At 46.0% G+C, this 20,206-nt stretch overlaps 2 protein-coding genes and 1 long non-coding RNA gene across 3 annotated transcripts in view; 2 read left to right on the top strand and 1 right to left on the bottom strand.

Moving 5' to 3' along the window:
- LOC146424381 (uncharacterized) overlaps positions 1 to 20,206 on the bottom strand; it is a 231,435-nt gene that overhangs the window by 13,697 nt on the left and 197,532 nt on the right. The window lies entirely within an intron of this gene.
- LOC146424385 (uncharacterized) lies at positions 157 to 10,667 on the top strand. Its single transcript, XM_085042956.1, has 8 exons — positions 157 to 397; positions 1,055 to 1,179; positions 1,590 to 1,680; positions 3,855 to 4,328; positions 6,406 to 6,530; positions 6,941 to 7,031; positions 8,426 to 8,738; positions 10,073 to 10,667. The coding sequence occupies exons 1-7, from the start codon at positions 212 to 214 to the stop codon at positions 8,687 to 8,689; spliced, it is 1,356 nt and encodes a 451-aa protein (XP_084899082.1). The 5' UTR covers positions 157 to 211; the 3' UTR covers positions 8,690 to 8,738; positions 10,073 to 10,667.
- On the top strand, positions 13,287 to 15,806 carry LOC146424384 (uncharacterized). The gene is made up of 3 exons (XR_014846712.1): positions 13,287 to 13,825; positions 14,661 to 15,022; positions 15,594 to 15,806. It is a non-coding gene; the product is annotated as an uncharacterized LOC146424384 (long non-coding RNA).

Below are 20,206 nucleotides of genomic sequence, written 5' to 3'. Positions count from 1 at the left end.
CCAATGCTTTACTCTCTGGATTCTTAGAGATTTATAAATGCTGAACAAAGAGAAGTTTATCAGTCTTGGTACATACTCTTAAATCAACTTCCTTGCCATCTACAAACATCCAATTTGGACTTCCTTTTCCTGTTTTACTCTTACTCTAGGAGAAGAAGTCCAAAGAGTCCAACAAAAGACTTCAGGCCCTGTGCCTGAGAAGAAGAGAACGATGTGTGTGAGGCTTGCAGACATCGACTGGAGTGGCTGCGCTGCTGTTTATGGCCGACCCTACAGGGACAGGGTGATTCATCTGCTTGCTCTGAGGGATTACACGGAGCCAGAATTACTCGCTCGGTTGCAGAGAGATGGAGTCAGGCCAAAGGACAAGGATTCCCTTGGAAAGATCCTTCAGCAGGTGAGATGGTGGAATTTGTGCAAGCAATTGTTCTACCATGATATTTTTCACTTCTGAATTTCTACTTGTTCTTCCATCTGTTAAATGAGAAACTTTTCCAATAATCCTATAAGTTCCACTGGCATTTTGTTATTGCAGCCATTCAGAGGAAGCACAGCCATTGAAAGATGCAGTGGATCTTTCCCTCCTTTTGAATATTCCCTGCCTACGTAGGCTGCTGCTGAATCATATAAGCACTATTAAATCAACACGGAATATTTCCTTTGAAGCTAAGAAAAAAGTGTTTTGGAACCTAGTCAAGGGAGTAAAATTCAACAAGGTTACTTTGGATCCATGGCCATTGCTGGAATGAAGCCTGCTTCTGCCACATGAAGAGAGACTCTGGCCCTGATGACCTCACCTTAGACACTGTAGCACTAAAAGTTGTTTCCAAAGGAACATTTAATAGATGGGAATATAGTTACTAGTTTGTTTCCCATTGCAGAAACTTGTATATTGCTGAAAACTCATATGATAGAGGAACAATTCATGTCTCTACCAAAAGACATGCTATAGTTTGGGTTTGGTGTTCACAAAGAGCCATTCACGACTAATTGTATTTCTGTAGTTTGCATTAGGTATAATGAATATTTTGTTTTCTTAAATGCCTGCCTGTAGGTAGCCAATATAAATCCAAAGGATAATTCATGGAGTCTGAAGGATGATTTCCTTAAAATTATTCAGCATGATTGGCCTGGTTACAGTAAAAGAGAGAGACAGAATCTGAAGGTCATACTTGCTAGGTAAGTTCAGTCTTTAGGGGAAGGAAAAGAGCCTTTTCAGAAAAAAGTGCTTGGAAATGGAGCATAGCTTTTTACAATATGCTGAGGTGGCAGGGAGCCATGAGGATCACGGAGTCCAACTTCTGGCCCTGCATAGGACACTGCAAGAATCCCAGCCTGTGCCCAAGAGTGTCGTCCAAAGGCTGCTTGAACTCTTGCTGCAGTAACCACTGCCCTGGGGAGCTGTTGCAGAGCTCATGCCACCCTCTGGGCAAGCAGGTTTTCCTGATATGCAGCCTAAATCTGCCTCAACTCAGCTTCATGCTGTTTCCCTGAGTACTGACTCTCAGGTCCTGTTTTCCCTGGAAGGAAAGAACTATGACAGTTGATATTTATGCCTTCTAACCTGAAATGTGGTCCCATCCTTACAGAAAATCAGCTCCATCTCAAAATGTCAGCAACGCGAGCCAATCAACATCTACAGGACCTTCTGACAGAGGTGCTCCACCAAGACCTGTTCAGGTATTTTGTGGCATTTTTACCATTCTGTGTGGCGTATTAATTTTCTGCACACATGCTGGTGGTGAAAAAGCTGTGATGTGAATGGTCAGGAGCAGGCACCAGCATGTTTTGCCTCAGACATTCTGACTGCTGTGACAGGAAGGTTGTGATCAGGCGAGAGGCTCCTGCAGAGGTGGAGCAGAGCTGTCCTGAGGCACCTTTGTGCTCTGCCTGGAGCCTTGAGCTCAGTCGCCACCCTCAACTCACTGCCTGCAGAAGGGTTCAAAGTTCTCAAAGGCCTCAAAGGGCTCAAAGGCCTCAAAGGGCTCAAAGGCCTCAAAGGCCTCAAAGGGCTCCAAGGGCTCAAAGGAGCAGCCTGTGCATGGCTGACAGAACTGCATGGAAAATCTACTGTAGAGAAGAGGCTGCACCAGGCTGGGGCAGATGGGGCCTCTCGCTCTCTTTTCCCTCTCTCTCTCTCTTTCACTCTTTCATTCTTCCAGCCCTGGAGCAAGCTATGCATGTGGCAGGACCAACACAGCATCTACAGACTGGGGATATTCTCTGGTCTTCCACTCTCTTCTCTGCCTTTCCTTCTTTCTCTCCTCCCTCACTCTGCCTGGCCAAAGCACAGCTGTCCTGCTCTACTCCATACTGGCCCCTGAAGTTTGCTGTGGGAGGGGAGAGCTTGTGGCTGTGTGTTGTGGCTTGTGAGGAGCACCTTGGAGAAGGTCCTTGGCAGGAGCTGAGAGCTGATTGAAGTGCACTGAGCAACAGCAAGGGCTCCTTAGTGAGCACTTGTGAAACTCTCTTGTACTAATTGAAAGGCTTGTTAGGCAAGAGCTTTGCAGTGTAAAGAGTGGGCTGGCTGCAGGAATCCGGGAGAGTGGACCTAAAAGCACAAGAGTTTCCTGCCATGGGACTGGTGTCTTTTCTCAGCCTGAGGAGAATTCATACACAAACATGACACTCAGTACTGATGGATTGTGACAGTGCAGCACTAATCTTTTCTTTACCGCAAGAAAACCTGAAATATTGACTTCCAAATGGATTCTGTTAATACTTTTCAAGATGGTTGCAATGTCAAAGCTTGTAACAAACTTGCACACATGACTCGTTTCTCCTTGTGGTGCCCAGGAAGCTCTGCTAAGGACAAGTCCTGCATGCGTTTTTGGTGCCTGGCTGTGTCTGTGCAAGTTTCTTGATGATATGGTAGCTCTAGTGCCTAAAACATGCACAAACATCCCTCTGCTATTGTTTGAATAGAAATCTCTGGGAAGTCTAGGAAAAGGACAAACTACAGTAGTGATCCACTTGTAGGAATATAGTTTCACCCCTGTGGGCAGCATTGAAGGCAGTGTTTTGATACAGGGTATCCCATGTGTAAAAAGTGGGAGGTGTTCTGAGATTAATTCTGCACTTTAGTGAATGCAGTGTACATCAATAAATTGAGAAGTGCCAAACGCTTTCCACCATGGAGAGAATTCTCTTTAAATAGACAAAGGAGAACCCAGCTCTGTTTTCCCCATTGCTGTTCCAGCCAGAGCAGGAAATGCTGCAGGCACCAGCATCCTCTTCCCACCTGCCTCCGTGCCCACGGCATTTCTGTCGGCATGCTGGCACAGAGCCATGTCTGGCTCTCCTGCTCTGAGCTGCTGGTGTGCATGGATGGGAGCAGTGTGTGCTTGCTAGGGAAGAGGGGATGATCCAGGGTTTCTTGGGGAGAACAGCAGCAATGACACCTGCAGCCACACTGGGGCTATTCTCCCTTGTTCTCCTCCATGCACTGCCCATGCTGGGATCAGCACCCCACTGGGAGCTTCTTGGGGCTGCTTTAGTCGTGTGGCTGTGTAGCAGCAGAAGCTGAGTCTTTTCCTGGTGTGTCTAAGCAGAAACAGGGACCTGTTAGATAAAACTGATGTGAGCTCCATGTTTTGGGGAAGCCTTTGATAGAAGTGTTGAAGGGAGTGTCTTCCTCCCAAGGCCTTTTAGCTGTAGACATAGAGAAGGACTTGCTAAGTACTAAGGTGAGAAATTAGGAATGAAACACAGCACCTATTTAGCTGCAGAATTTCTTTATTTGACAGCTTATTGTAGGTAAGACAGATGTGTTTTCAACTATTGCCTGTTTTTACAGAATGGGAGCAAAACTTGATTCTGATCTTAGATTAATCATTATTTTGTTATTTTTGCAGAAATTACCGCTGGCTCCCAACTTTACGAACCCTGTGACGAGCAAGAAGCAGACCATTGATCAGCAGCCCAGTCACGGCCAGGCAGCAGCTGGTGGCCACTCTGCCTCTTCCTTGCTGCAGCCTTCCACATCCAGTTGGACTCCGCACCAGTCTGCAAGCGCCAGCTCCGTTTCCCCCTGCACCCGTGAGGCCCAACCAAATGATACATTTCAGACTCCTTCTGGAGTCCCAGTGCCTGCCAGGGTGCAGGGGATGACTCCCAAGTCCAGCAGGGAGAATACAGTAATCAAGAGAGTGAAGCTGGCAACCATCGAGTGGACTCCTTGCACTGCTGTTTCTCGCCGACCCTACAGGGACAGGGTGATTCATTTACTTGCTCTGAGGACTTACAAGAAGCCAGAATTACTTGCTCGCTTGGAAAGAGATGGAATCAGGCAAAAGGACAAGGGTTGCCTTGGAAAGATCCTTCATGAGGTGAGACTATGGAGTTTGCGGCAGCAATTTTTCCACCATGCTGTTCTTTTGCTCCTCATTTTCATTTGTTCCTCTACTGTTTGCATGAGAAACTGGTGAGCAATTTATCTAATGGTCCCTGAAAAAATTTTCATCAATTTCACCCAGATGTGTCAAGCTGATAACCCATGTGAGGAAAAAGAAAGAAAACTTCCAAACTTTTGAGGCATTGTGGTTATACTGCCCTAATAGCTGGCAATGATTAAGTCTTTCAAGCATTGCTGCTCCACAAGCCTTAGTTCATCCTCTCCCTTTTCCTTGCACTGTTCAACTGCTTTGTGGAGTAGCTGCACAGGGTGAAACACTCAATTGTGTGAAATAGTTGGTTGTGGTATTTAAAAGTTCTTGGGAAAAGGCACTGAGGAGAGAATTTATGTAACTGCATAGGGCAGTACTTCATTTGAATGGAGTTGGTGGCCTCTCAGTGGGACTTGGCTTCTGCTGGGATCTGTGGCAATTGCCTTCCAGGGAACGCTGTTCCAGGAAAATCCTAAATTATAAACGTAATGGCACAACTTTGAGCACAGGGTTTCTTTGCTCTTGTGTGGATTGAGTCTTCATCTTCCTTGGAACCTTCTTTTATTGAGTATCTTTTAAAGTGCTCCTTCAAGTTCCACTGGTATTTCTTTGTCACAGCCCACCATACAATTCACATCCACTGAAAGATGCAGTGGCATTTTCCTTCCTTTTGATATATTCCCTGTGCCCATAGGCTGTTGCTGAATTATGCAAGCATTAATAGATCAAGCAGGAATATTGCCTTTTTCTCTATTAAAAAAGTGTTTTGAGACATAGACAAGGGAGGAAAATTCCACATGGATACAATTTTGGTTGAGGTCACATTGACTTTTAAGAACTCATTCATTGAACCTCTGAAGTTTGTTGCTTTGTTTGCCCAGGACAGTGGCAGGGGTTTTTCACCCTGAGGACATTCACAATTTCACAAGAGCCATGCTCTGTCATCCCAGCTGAGGTAGCCCATTTAGATTTCAAGTTGATTATAAAATGTCAAAGCTCAGTTCCTTAGATGGCAAAACAGAAAACAATTTTTCCTGTTCCATTGCAATGTTCAAGGAGATTTCCTTGAAGGCAATTTCCTCTGTGAGGTGTGAATTCCCTCAAGGTACTGGTTTGCATTCTGAAAGGGCTGTGTTAGCAGCACTACACCCTGACACGCCATGCTCAGACTTGTCTTGAAATCAGAGCAAGTGGGGGTTTGTTTTGTATAAATCTAAAATGGGCAGCCTGAGATGGATGAGGTCTGATATGCACACATTTGCTTCCCTTCCAACACAACCTTAGCTCTGCTTTCAGGAAGTGAATTCCTGATTCCAGTTGTCTTTGTTACTTTTACATTTTTTAAGCTGAGGACAGACAGACATGCACACAGACCTGAATCAGCAACATTTATCGTGGTTTCAAGGAAAAAAAGGTTGAAGTTTTGACAGATGATGGTGGTGAATTGCTGAGTTATTCAGGGTGATGTATGGGTCAAATTGATGGAACCTTTTCCTGTGGGGTTTTCTGTGGAACTCTGAGCAGGCGTCAGGATGAAGTTTAAACCAGCACTTATGATATCAATGGTCTTGAGGTTTTGCTACCTCATTTTTTGAGTAGACCTTTTGAGTAGATTTGTATTTGTTTTGAGGAAAATAGATTTTTTTTTTTTCCAAAGGAATACAGCTAAGCATACACATGGCCTTCTCATGGCAGGATTTGGCTGGATTGAAGCCTGCAGGGGTCTGTCACATGAAGAGGGACTCGGGGCATGATCACTTCTCCTGACCCATTGTTAGCACTTCGAGTTGTTTCCAAAGGAACATTTAGTAGATAAGAACAGAGCTACCTGGTTGTTTCCCATTGGTGAAACTTGGATATGGCTTAAAACTCATTTGATACAGGAATAATTCATCTCTCTACCAAAATACATAATTTAGTTTGAGTTGGGTGTTCACAAAGAGCCATTCAGGACAACTGTATTTCTGTAGTTTGAATATAGGTCTAATGAACATTTCTTTTCCTAAATGCCTGCCTGTAGGTAGCCAAGCTGAATCCAAAGGATAATTCCTTCTCTCTGAAGGAACATTTCTATCAAACCATCCAGAATGATTGGCCTGGCTACACAGAAACAGATAGACAGCATTTGAAGGTCATACTTGCTAGGTAAGTTCAGTCTTTAGGGGAAGGAAAAGAGCCTTTTCAGAAAAACCTGCTGGAAAATGGAGCATAGCTTCTTAAAATATGCTGAGGTAGCAGGGAGCCATGAGGATCATAGAGTCCAACTTCTGGCCCTGCATAGGACACTGCAAGAATCCCAGCCTGTGCCCAAGAGTGCTGTCCAAAGGCTGCTTGAACTCTTGCTGCAGTGACCACTGCCCTGGGGAGCTGTTGCAGAGCTCATGCCACCCTCTGGGCAAGAAGGTTTTCCTGATATGCAGCCGAAACCTGTCTCAACTCAGCTTCATGCTGTTTCCCTGAGTCCTGACTCTGAGGTCCTGTTTTCCCTGGAAGGAAAGAACTATGACAGTTGATATTTATGCCTTTTAACCTGAAATGTGGTCCCATCCTTACAGAAAATCGGTTCCATCTCAAAATGTCAGCAGCACAAGCAAAGTGACATCACCAGGGCCTTCTGACAGAGGTGCTCCACCAAGACCTGTTCAGGTATTTTGTGACTTTTTTACCATTCTGTGTGGTGTATTAAGTTTTAGCACATTTGCTGGTGGTGAAAAAGCTGTGATGTGAATGGTCAGGAGCAGGCACCAGCATGTTTTGCCTCAGACATTCTGACTGCTGTGACAGGAAGGTTGTGATCAGGCGAGAGGCTCCTGAGGCAGAGATGGAGCAGAGCTGTCCTGAGGCAACTTTGTGCTCTGCCTGGAGCCTTGAGCTCAGTCGCCACCCTCAACTCACTGCCTGCAGAAGGGCTCAAAGTTCTCAAAGGCCTCAAAGGGCTCAAAGACCTCAAAGGCCTCAAACGCCTCAAAGGCCTCAAAGGGCTGCCTGTGCATGGCTGACAGAACTGCATGGAAAATCTACTGTAGAGAAGAGGCTGCACCAGGCTGGGGCAGATGGGGCCTCTCGCTCTCTTTTCCCTCTCTCTCTCTGTTTCACGCCCATTGTTTCCTCCAGCTCCAGAGGAAGCTATGCATGTGGCAGGACCAGCACAGCATCCACAGACTGGGGATATTCTCTGGTCTCCCACTCTCTTCTCTGCCTTTCTTTCTCTCTCTCCTCCCTCACTCTGCCTGGCCAAAGCACAGCTGTCCTGCTCTACTCCATACTGGCTCCTGAAGTTTGCTGTGGGAGGGGAGAGCTTGTGGCTGTGTGTTGTGGCTTGTGAGGAGCACCTTGGAGAAGGTCCTTGGCAGGAGCTGAGAGCTGATTGAAGTGCACTGAGCAACAGCAAGGGCTCCTTAGTGAGCACTTGTGAAACTCCCTTGTACAAATTGAAGGGCTTGTTAGGCAAGAGCTTTGCAGTGTGAAGACGGGGCTGGCTAGTGGAGTTAAGGCAAGTTTACCTAACAGTACAAGAGTTTCCTGCCATGGGACTGGTGTCTTTTCAGCCTGAGGAGTATACTCAACCAAACGTCCCACTCAGTACTGATGCATTGTGACAGTGCAGCACTAATCCTTTCTTTACAACATAAAACCTTAAAACCAGCCAGGTGCCTCTTGCCTAAATCGTGGTGTTGTGTGACAGCAAAAGCTGAGTCATTTTCTGGTGTGAACAAGTGGAAATTGGACCTTAGACAAAAGCAACCCTACTTCCCCATTTTGGGGAAGCCTTTAATAGAGCTGCTGAAGGGAGTGTCTTCCTCCCAAAGCCTTTTAGCTGTAGACTTAGGGAAGGACTGTCTAAGTCCTTCGGTGAGAAAGAAGGAATGATATAGAGTGCATCTTTAGCCCCAGTACTTCCTTTTTTGATTGGTCATTTTTGGTGAGAAAGATGGGATTTCAGCTACTGCCACTTAAGAAATGCTGGGGGGTTTTTTTCAGAATGGGAGCAAAACGTGCTTCTGATCACAGATTAATGAAATATTTTGTTATTGTTGTAGAAACGGCCTCTGGCTTCTGACTGTATCAGTCCTGTGATGAGCAAGAAGCAGAGAATTGCTCACCAGCCTCGTCAAGTCCAGCCAGCAGCTGGTGGCAACTCTTCTGCCTCGGTCCTGCCATCAGCATCCTGCAGGACTTTGAGCCTGTCTCCCAGCGTCGGCTCCAGTTCCTCCTGCATCCGTGAGGTGCACCAAAATGGCAATTTCCGGAGTTCTGCAACACCTGAACCCAGGAAGAGGACTCAAAAGTCCAACAGAAATTAAAAGGAATTGGGGAGGCTGAAGCAGTGGGATCCTTTGGATTTCAATGAAGGTATTAATTTGCTGCCTATCTGAATTCCTGTGTGGATAACCATAGTGTACAGATTGGATTATTAGGAGAAACATGATCCGGAATTGAGGTTCTAGCAAGACTATATTTCAAAGTTAATAGTATAGATGTGATTTTACAGTAAATATTAAGAAGGGAGATAGAATGAAGCAGGAGGAAAGTGGCACGGTGGGGGAAGAGCTGAGCTGAACACGATGGTGGGTTAGGCCAGGACAAGCCCTCACTTCCTGCACTGCAGTGTCTCAGGAGCAGCTGCAGCAGTGCTCTTGCATCCCCTCATGGCCTTTGCAGTGCAGGAGTGCAGGGACAAGTGTGTGTGTGATTGTGAGTGGTAAAAGGCTGCAAAGTGCTGGCAGCTTCAGTGGCAGCAGTGATGTTGGCAAGGGCAGTCAGGCCTCGTGCAGCTCTTGGGCTCTGGGGCACCTCCCACCTTTCGAGCAGGCCCGGCTGGGCCCTGGGCCATCTTGGATCAGCCAGTGCTGCTGTGGGGCAAGACTGAGGGGAAATGTGGCTCTGCAGGGAAGCACTTGAGGGAGGCCTGTGCTCGGGCTCTTGCCATGGCATGGCACTGGGCAGAAGCCAATAGTCCAGGCTCCTGCTTCTCAGCTGCCTCCCAAAATGTTGAAAGGCCACTGTAGCTTTCTTCTCCAAACCATCCAGCACACCAGTCAGGTGTGCATCAGGCCTGGGATGCATCAGTGGCACAAGTTGTTGTCTGTCTTGGGACTGAATTTCAACTTGTTCAGGTTTTACAGCTTGTAAAAATGAATCTCAGGGTGATTTGAAGGTTTCATTTCCATGTGGAGGGAATATTTTGATCTAATACCAAGCCGTTCTTCAGGCCCAGAGGAGCAGAAGCATTGCTGTGGTAGTGATGGGATGTGGCATCTGTTAGTCCCATTGCCTCTTCATCTTGAATTTCTATCATGAGCTTGATGAACCCCACTTGCATTGATTGGAGGGAGAATGGAATGGAAAAGGTTTTAGTCTCTTCAGTGGCTTTAAGCAGAAATTAGTTTTATCCTTGTTGGGAGTTGATGTGCTTTGATTTTTTGTTGTTGTTTCAGACTTCTCTGGAGGTTTGTTTTGGGGCTGTATTACAATTGCCTCCATGAGCAAAGCTCCCAGAATGGTGGTGGCTCACAGAGAATAGAGTAAAACTGAGCATATTTGTAGTGTTTTACAAAAGGAAAACCAGATCTGCAGGGCTTGGTAACCACTGAGTCTGCATCAAAGCTATTTGAGAGCAAAGAACATCAAATTCTAAACTTGGCAGAAATGTTTGCATGCCCTAATTTTGTCTTTCTCCTTCACAGGGTAGCCCCAGCTACTTGGAGATGAAGACCAGGTGCCTGTATTTCCACAAGAAGCTGTCCATATTCAGCAATGAAATGCTGAATTTGTCAAGCAGCTAGTGGAGTCCTGGCACCAGTCATCTGCTTCAGCCACATAACATCTCTGAACTCCGGCTATTTTCTCTCAAGCACAAGATTAGTTATTTTAGGACTTTTCAAGTTAGTAGGTTTTAGTAGTAGACATTAGGTTTTTCAGAAGATTTAGTTAGGGTTGAGCTTTTGCAGAAGATCAAGTTAGCATTGAGCAGTAGATTAGTTCGTCGAAGATCGTAGAAGACAGTATAGAACTTTTCCAATAAAGAATTTTCATACTTGTGAACTCCTTCTCTTACTGTTGCTTAGATCATATTTGGAGTGGCTTTCTCATGGTCATTTCTTTTCTTCACTACTTAGGTTTGTCCACTGCAATAATTTTTTCAGCAGAAGGTGGAAGCCCAGTACATACACCACATGAAGTTTTGCACATTTTTAGAAAATATTGAAGCAAATGGAAATCCTTTATGATAAGTAAAGGGGCGCTTTCCAACATTTCTTGTCAATACAAACACTTTGTCTTAAGTGGTAGAAGGTGTAGAAATTTGGACAACCTCCCCTCCAAATCCCCTTGTTTTGGAGGCTTCCAGAGGAATGCACATGGGCTGCTTTAAGCTTTTAGACAGAGCAGCTCCCAGGACTGCTTGTAAATCATGGCTTCACCTTGTCAGTGAGCCAAGGAGTATCCAGATCCTTTGCAAGTGTTCCATAAAACACACAGACAAGTATTGGAGGCAAGGTACTTCAAGAGGTTTGAAAGAGAAATTGGGTTAAAGTGTCTTGATGGAAATTGTGTCCATTTGTTAGCTTTTTAAAAAAAAATCTTTCCAGAGAGATACAGATATTGATTCCTGCACAGACCTATGGAGTCTAGGCTTTTTCCTAAGTTTCCTTCCATTTAATTCTTCAGCTGACAGGGTAGAGGTGTGACTAGCAATGCCATAACCTCCTTTTGGGGTAAATTGACTGAGGGAGGACAATATTTGGGAACATTCAAACGGGGCTGTGAATGGCCTTGACTTCCTTGGAGAGTATTTTACCACATTCCTCAATTGTCTCCATGCCAACCAGGTTAAACTGTTGACATTAGACAGCTTGGGGCATTTTGTGATTGAACACCTGAGCTGTTGTTGCCCTTCTGTTGTCCTTCAACTGAAGTTCAATAAAATGTCACCTCTTAAAGCCTGAGGCTTGGGTCTTTTGTTTCCCCTGCCCAGGGGTTGCTCCTCCAGCTGCACAGTGCAGCAGCACAAGGAACGCTGCCGTGGGGAGCAGGGGCTGAATTCTGCTGGGGTGCCTCCCTCCCCTTGGCCTGGTGGCTGCTGCTGCTTGACAGAGCGTGCAAGAGTGCTGCTGTGGAGAGTGGGCTGAGAGAGAGGGATTTTCATGGCTTACTCCTTCATGCCTTCTCTTTGCTTTTATGGCGTTTGTTCTAAAGAACTGTACACAGCAGGAAAGGAGTCATAGTTTCATACTTTAAAAGGTTGAAGCTTGAAATTCTCTGCTGACTGTGCTTTCCCCCTTTAGTTCCTTGCCTGTCTGGGCTGCCTTGCCTCAGATGACGTGGATCAATGCTCTCATCCCATCCCCTTTAGCTCCGAGATCATAGCTGGTATGAACCATCACGCATCTGCTTATAAGTGGACCATGACAGCACCACATCTTGTTCCAGAAATACCACCTGTTACTTTAAACTTCATCTCAGGGGTGACCAGTGACTGAGTTAAGGTGCACGTGAGACACAACTTCCAAGCCAATGATACAGATGTTATTTGACAGTAAATGTGAACTGAAGAGATAGAATGAAATAGGAGGAGAGAGGCAGGGTAGGGGGAAGAAAGAGAGATTAAGTAGGAAGCTATCAGCAACACATGGATTTTGTGGTGTCTGACTGCTCTTTCTTCACCCTGATCTTCTTGGTGGTGGGGTTCCCCAAGTTGCTCTGGAGGTACCACTGTTATGCTGTCCAAGATCTGGGGATCCACAGGGTGCTCACAGATGTTCCAAAAACTTGAGCTGGCATGTATGTAGCACTCATTTCCTTTCCCACCATCTCCACAGGGGAATTTTGTCAAGAGTCCTAATTCCAAACCTTTATCTCTGCTCAGGGTGGGACTTAGTGCTTTTCTTTGTGCCCTCTGTGCTTCTCTCAAATTCTTGGTTTTTGTGGCTTATCTTACAGGAACATCTCGCTTTGGAAGTGCTCTGAACTAGTTCATGGTGCTCTTCTTGCACCCTGTGAAAAGGCAGCTTGGAAACAGGGACTGGATATGTGAAGGCACTGCTATATATTACTGCTCTCCCATAAGCCTGGCTTCATGGTCATGAAAAATCAAGACTTATTTCTGTCATTGCATTCAATTGGAACTCTTGGTCTGAAAAAAATGAACAACAAACCCCAGAATCTGGTGTCCTGGGAACCTTATCAAAAATATATCGTTTTATAGAAATTCTTCCTCTGGAGTGCAAAACGAATCAAGAACAAAAAAATGAAATCAATCCAGGTTGCTAATCCCCAAAGTATAACCTTTAAAGCTCTGCTATTGCAAGGAGTGGAGTGTGAAGCTCAGCTTTGATTTCCAACGTTTGTAGAAGTTCAGACTGGGTGACTGGCTTAGGTGGGAAAGAGGCTGGGCAATAGGTATCGTGTCTCTGATCTGGGAAGGCAGCAAAAGGTGGTGTTACTGCTGTGGTTCAGAGCTCTCCTCGAGAGAAATTTGATAGGCAATTCCCTCTTTTCTCAGAAAAATTTCTGCTGTAGATTGGCAGTGTAACAATGAAGGGCAAAAGAAAATGATGCAGAGCACAGGTAGGTAGAGCAAGTGAGCTGCAGGCATCTGATCTCAGGAAAAAAATCCCCTGCTGACTATTTTTCAGCATCTTGATGATTTTTGTCTTCCAAGTGATTAGCTGATTTTGACTTTTTTTGATGAATTGGATCTATTTGGCCAAGAAAATTTCATATGGCAATCACATTCTGATGGAGTTATTCAGTGTGCAGAAAGCTTTTCTCACAGTAAGTCTTTCAAGAATTCTCTGCACAAGAAAGAAACACCAAGAATTTGTGAGTGACCTAGATGAGCTGGATTGCTGTGGTGTTTTGGGGTTTTTATCCCGTTAACAAGGTGAAATTCTTGTTGCAGAGGCCCCAGTCCAGAGCTTCTCCTGCCTGGACTGGGACACAGCTTCCCTGTTTCCATCAGTACTCAAGGCCCACAAGATGTGCAAGCCACATCATTGGATTTCTTGCCACCTTTTTTCCTGGAATGCCCCCAAGCCTTTGGACAAAGCAGCTGCTGAGTTGTACTGCTCTGTACTTGAGGTGAACCTTCAAGGCCTGAGGGATTTTCTTCTTCCTTTTGTCTTTCTTCCTGTGTTAGAGAGAAGACAAGGGGGATACTCCCAGGAAAAAAAAAGAATTGAAAGAAACCCAACCAAATGATTTCAGCCTCCAGCAAACAAAGACTGCAAGAAACTGAAGTGAGTATGCAGCAGTGGGACGTCAGAAAGATGTGTAATTCTAAGTCTTTCTTCAGATGGCTGAGACGAAGAGCTGCATCTCCTGTCGTGATACTCGAGAGGTAGTTTCTAACATCATGTGCCTTCTGCAACTTCAAATGCTGCAGATTGGCCTTTACATGCTGGAAGCAAGCAGTGCAGAAAGCAGCTCTGTAGGTGCAGGTGGGTAAGGCTAGGGAGTCTTTCCCTTCTGACATCTTCTTCAAGCCCAGAGGTGTTGGGGCTGATGTGGAGCTGGGGGAAGGGATGTTGCAACTGCCATAGGAATGGAAGAGCTTGAATTCTGGAGTTCCTTCGTCCCTTTTTCTCAGGGAAAATGAGCAGCTGTCTTAGTCCTGTGCTGGCTTTTGGAATGGGAAGGATGGGAGGTGTTTTGGAGGAGAGAGGGCTCTTGATCAGGTTGGGGATGGTGCTGTGCTCTGTGTCAAATAGTCCTCTGTGCAGCATCAGCAGTGCCAAGACAGAGATGCTGGAGAGCACGTGTGCAGGGAGTAGAGAGCAAAGCATGGGAAAAGTGGGTGCTGAAAGAGGGCAGGGCAATGACCCATGCACAGCAGAGTTGGGCAAGAAGTGCAGCATCACACCTGAGCCTTCTCACTAGGTTTCACTTCGTTTCCTCCTCTTCTGATGCTGCAGTCCATGAGCTGGCATTCATTATTTGGTGTGTTCTTGGAAAGTTGGAGAAGCTGATTCAAACTTATGTCAATGAGCAGGGGTGAAACAAGGTTGAGAGATATTTGGTTCTACTTGCTGTTGCCAGAGTGCCCCAGTCATGCTCATTTCAGATGATCAGAAAACTGCTAGGCCACTCTACTATTAAATATGAAAGTCTCTGCCACTTTCAAAGTTTCTCTCACCTCTCACTTGATGCCTCTCAACATTGGAAGTGTTGTCTAGTTGGGACACTGGCATTAATTGCTTCAGGATGTAGCCAAGTTTTTAGGAAACCCCTCTGTTGTATGTACATCATAGGAATGGATTTGCTTCTCTTGTGCAGAGCACCAAAAGCTTCATTCCAAACTGAGACGAACATTGTGGTGCTGCCACCACTGCCAGGCATGACGACTACTGCGCAATGTGCACCAAGCTCTAGCACCACAAGCCAAAAGAGACCCAGAACGGAGACACTGATGACCTGCCTGCCATGGATAACCCTGCCAGGAACCAGGATCCTTTGTTATCCAAGGACAGGAAAGTGGAGGAACATCACAAGGAACTATCAAAGGGCATCAACACTGGCATCCAGGAGACCTGGGGGGAGCTTCCCTGCAAGCCCCGCCTGCTGTGTGATTCTCTTCAGAAACATCCTCCCAGAGAAGTAACCGTTTCTGGTTGTAGGCAACTGCCAAGACAAGATTGGTGGGTGTCAAAAGGAGTGTGGTTCTAAAAACAATGGGTGTTTGTTGAAAAAGAAGAAACAACAAACCTGTGGCTTTGGCTGCAACCTTGCTGACAGACTTGTTGGTGAGCCTTGCAGCTTTGCATTTCCAGGTTCTAAAGTTGGATTCCATGGCTGTTTACTGATGGCTCTGGGTGTGGGCTCTGGCATGTTTGGGGGCTGTGTGTGTTAGGCCAGACTGTGCACACTGTAGTAACTGCCTTCTAACTGCTTGCTTTTCCCCCATCCTTTTCCTGCTTGCAGCCCTCACTGCTCTCCTAGGCACTGAGCAAGGACACCTGCTGCTGAATTCCACTGTGCCTGGGAAAAGCTGAATGGAGCTAGGCATTGTGAACTGCCAGCTGAGAAGTCAAGGTTCCATTTCCATTAGGGAAGGGATTTTTGGGGCAGAAGGCAGGAGGGGAGAGCCTGGCGAATAGACTATGCCTAGGGCAAATGAACATTGTCTCTTGAAATTTAGGGAAGCTGGGCTTTGGAATTGGTTTATGCATCTCTCTCTGAGCAGCATTCTCTTCTCTCCGTGGTTTTCAGGGATCCTCGGGGGATGAGAAGAATCCTTTCCCAGTGACACCTTTCCCACAAGAAGACAAGACAAGAAGACCTCAAGTTTGAACAGGAAGTGTTTGTTTCGCAGCCCTACCTGTAGTTTCTGAAGCCACCAGGCAGAAATGGCCCTGCAGCTCCCCTGACTTTTGCTTCCTTGATCATCAGCACTTCTTTTGGGAGCAAAGAGAGAGGGAGACATGGGGGAGACCTCCCCAGTCCGGGCAGCACCTGCTGAGTCACTTGGCTAGAGCTGAGCAGCACATGAATTTTGCACATGAACAGGTCCACGCTGGGCCTGTGACCGGTACTTGCCAGCAAAATTCCTAGAATTGCTGCTACTTTTTTTATTGTACACCTTGGTCTCTACAAATGTTGTGTTGTCCTGTGTTGCAAGCAGTGGGGAATGCTCAGAAGCTGCAACCTGCCATCCCACGTGGCCTTTGCAGTGTCATTTTCCATCAAACTCGAAGTTTTGTGACACCCTCTGGGCAAAGAGATGCATTGCCATGACCTATTGGCAAGCTTGCAAAAGAAAAGAAACACCATGTGCCTGGCTGAAGGGCTGGAAGGCCCTAAAAATCCTTCCCCTGAGGAGACAGCTGCTGTAATTCAAAAAGCTTTGCCGGTCCTCTTGGAGCAAAGTCACTCCAGCCATTGACTGTCCTCTGCCACATGTGCCTGTTGGATGAATCCAACCAAATGTTTTCTCTCTCCCTGCCCTTCTTCCAGACTTTTCTGCTGAGAAAAAAACAAGTGACGTGACCAACACCCTGCCTGACCTTATACACTGCATCAGACAGAATTTACAGTGTCCCAGACTGGAAGCCAAAGTGCCTTACCTGGCTCTCCAGGATGTAAAGAGATCAAAGTTCTTTGTTCTTTTGAAGCCTTAGAAACATTTTTGTTCTTTTTTTTTTTTTTTTTTTAATTGGTCAATGCAAAAGATCTGTATGTTATTTTTATTTTAAATACAGTTGTAAGTTATTTTGGTTTGTTTTAGAAAAGTTGGTGGTTTCTTAGAGTAATGCTTTTCTGCCTTGCAAAAGAAGAGATGGAGGGTGGTAGCCGCCATTCAAATGAAAGTGTGGAGAGAAGGATGGTATCCCAAAGTAAGTGTGCTTACAAGAAAGAATTACCTCCATATTCCACATCCTTTCATGATACAAGAACAGCTTAGTGAGGTACGGAAATAAAGTTACTCTTTGCCCTGGTTTTGTGGTTGCTCCAGTTGCCTGTGCCTGTGTCGACTCACATTGCCACATTTCACAACAATCGTTTGGACACTGCCACGAACAAAAGCAGTAGTCATATGGACGTTCCTCCTGAAGGAGAAAAACAAATCATTCCTCTTGATGAGGTGTGAGTGAGTGGGGCATCTGACAGACGTAGGCCTTTCCAAAGCCCGGGCTGCAGAAACCCTTGCGAGGTCAATTCAACAAGAATTGACTGATTCTGGCAGTCAACGCTGCCTTCCAGTGTGCGTTGGTTTAACTTCACTCTACAATGGCTTCCTCTCTTGGGCTTAATACATGCATTTAGAGAGCATGGATGAGCAACTCACTTCATGGCTCAATCGAACTTCAAGGAAATCATTTTCAAATCTGATTTTCACAAACCATGATGTACCTTTTCCTCTTCATTATTTACAAAAAGAGAAAGGAATGTATAAATATAGGAATCTTGCTTTTAAAACTTCGATTTGGTTTTCTGTCAAGTGTAGTCATTTGAAAAGCTCTACAGAGCCACTGGATCAGCTTCAACAGGAATCTCTTCAGTGAACCTTGTGAGAGACAAGGGGCTTCATTCTTTCATCTACTGAGCATTCAAACTTCAGGCTTGCAGAATGCAAGCACTTCGAGCTGCCACAGAAGGAAGCATCTCAAAGGAAGATGTTCCAGAAGTTCACCTTTCTCTGCAGCTTTGAATGCACTCAGAACACTGTGAACCACCCTTCCTTCCTTCCTTCCTTCCTTCCTTCCTTCCTTCCTTCCTTCCTTCCTTCCTTCCTTCCTTCCTTCCTTCCTTCCTTCCTTCCTTCCTTCCTTCCTTCCTTCCTTCCTTCCTTCCTTCCTTCCCTCCCTCCCTTCCTCCCTTCCTCCCTTCCTCCCTCCCTTCCTTCCTCCCTTCCTTCCTCCCTTCCTTCCTTCCTTCCTTCCTTCCTTCCTTCCTTCCTTCCTTCCTTCCTTCCTTCCTTCCTTCCTTCCTTCCTTCCTTCCTCCCTCCCTCCCTCCCTCCCTCCCTCCCTCCCCCTCCCTCCCTCCCCCCCTCCCCCTCCCCCTCCCCCTCCCTCCCCATCTCCTGATGGCATTCAGCTTTGCCGTCTTTCAGCGTCTATACTGCATGCATCCACATTGTGCTGTGTATTAGATTCCGATGACAAGAGAGACAGAATGTAACGATATGTAGTGCTGAGAAGGAAAGTGCATGGCCCAGACGTGCTTTGGCAGAAGCAGTACACTGGAGCGCTTCGCTGCTGGCACAGTGTTTTACACAAGAAGGAGATGACTATTCACCTCCGGGAGAACAAAAGTGCGACCTGTTACAAAAGGCAAAGAATGAAGCAGCAGAGCACTGGGCTTTGTGTGTGCAGTGTACAGGCTGCAAGACAAGCATGGCTGTCGCTTGCTTGCCGAATTCAGGTTTAGCTGTTGTATGCGCAAACTTAAATGACAGCTACTTGTGGTGCTACGTCTTCCTCTTCCAGCTCTACGTGGAAACAAGGTGCTTAGGTTTCAATGCTGAGATCCAGAGAACACGGTGGTAGGAAGGAAGAGAAAAGTGCACTGGTGAGTTTGAGGTGGCTTACAAGCAGCAAGGGCAAGGTGCAGCCCAGCGCTGACTTTTTTCTTCTACAGCCTCTTTGATGGGAGCAGGTGCTAGTGTTTGCAATGCAGCTGTGAAAGTGAAACCTGTTACAATACATATATCTGAGAAGGAAGGAGCTTAGTCCCAGCATGCTGTGGGCAATAAAAATGCTGCTAGGAGTATGCGACACTGAAGGCATGTGAAAGTGATTGTGCTGCAAATATAAGGTTTCACAGGGAAGAGGGAAGTTTAAGGAAAGCTTTCTTTTCTGGCATATCTCTCAGTCTGAACTGCAGCTGGAAATGCTTTACTTTAGCCATGAACACTCTCACCTTGAGAGAATGTGAGTTTGCTATACATATATATATATAGATATAGATATAGATATAGATATAGATATAGATAGAGATAGAGATAGAGATGACATAGACATAGACATAGACATAGACATAGACATAGACATAGACATATAGTTGAGAAAGAAACTGCAAATCACTAGTGTGTTTGGTCTAGTTTAGAGAGTGCAAAGGCACTATGAAAGCCAGCACTGGCTTTTTGTTTTAGGACTTTTTCTTTGTGAGCAGCTGCTGATCATTTTGAAAAGGTCTATGGTTTGCAAGAGTGAGAATGTAAAATGGTCCGTAGAGCTTGAGGGAAACTGCATATGTCCAGGGAATTTGATACAGTTCAGTGGGTGCGAGTTACATGTTGAGCAGCTGATCATACAAGAAGGGGTTCTAAAATAAAGAGGCCATGCTGCAATTGTCGTTTCTTTTGCAGCCTATAAACTGCACAGACAAAAATGAAACAATTCCTCTTCCGTCCTTGCTTGATGCAAGATCATATTCTGCCATTCTCCAAGGGCCAGGCTCCATTACGGAGCGCTGCCACGAAGTGCTCGCACACGAATAGGGCCGGCCCAGGAAAGCACTCGGCTTCTTCCTGGGCACTGGCAGCGCTCATGGAAACAACCACACGATAGCGCTGTCGGCTTGCAACTGAAGGAAACGCGCCTCGCCCAGCTCGAAATTCCACCTCGCCCACCCCAAATCCACAGCCAAGTTGAAAACGTTCCTGCTCTCCAGTCTACTGTGCCAGGACAAAAAGATTTCACTGATCTTCACCTTCCAAGTGCAAACTCCTATTTTCACCGTACTCAAACACCTCCTTTGCCCTCTTTTCACTCTCACAATGTGCAGCGACAAACCTGGAAACACCTGGCAAAAACGGAGCTCACGAAAGGTCCAGGTGGAAAAGCTCTTGCTGCCTACAACTTCAGCCATGGCACTACAGGCACACACCCTGCTATCAGCATTTTCCTTCTCAGCTTTAGTTACCACCCTAAGCCTTCAGCCACACTGAGTCAGAACCAGTCAGGTCCAGCATGAGGGACTGCTCACCCACTAAAGGGACCAGGATAAAAAAGCTCAACAGCTTGGGTGCTTGCATTCCCACTGACAGGCCAACAACTCTAATCCAGAGAACTGCTGATTGGTAAAAGCCTTTAAGTTCACTTTAAGACCACCCAATGTGCACATCCAAACTTGTTTTCTTTGCCAAAGAGAGGAACTACAAGCCTGTCTCCAAAAAAATAGTATTCTCCAAAATACAAAACATCCAGGTACTGATCATATACAAAGGTGCCAGTACACTGTTCCTGGGCATTACCTGCCTGGGGCACTAGACTGGCTACCCACTAAGATTGCGCAGAGGTACTTACCTTGACCAAAAGATGTGTGCTACCAGAATTTCAGAAGGTCACCTCTGAGAAGTGGAAACCACCTGCCAAATTG

This window comes from Lichenostomus cassidix, chromosome Z (genome assembly GCF_008360975.1).
Source record: "Lichenostomus cassidix isolate B80296 chromosome Z, HeHo_3.0, whole genome shotgun sequence".
Classification (NCBI taxonomy): Eukaryota; Metazoa; Chordata; class Aves; order Passeriformes; family Meliphagidae; genus Lichenostomus; species Lichenostomus cassidix.
The sequence above is the reverse complement of the archived record's forward strand: the minus strand, read 5'-3'. Positions and strand labels throughout refer to the sequence as shown.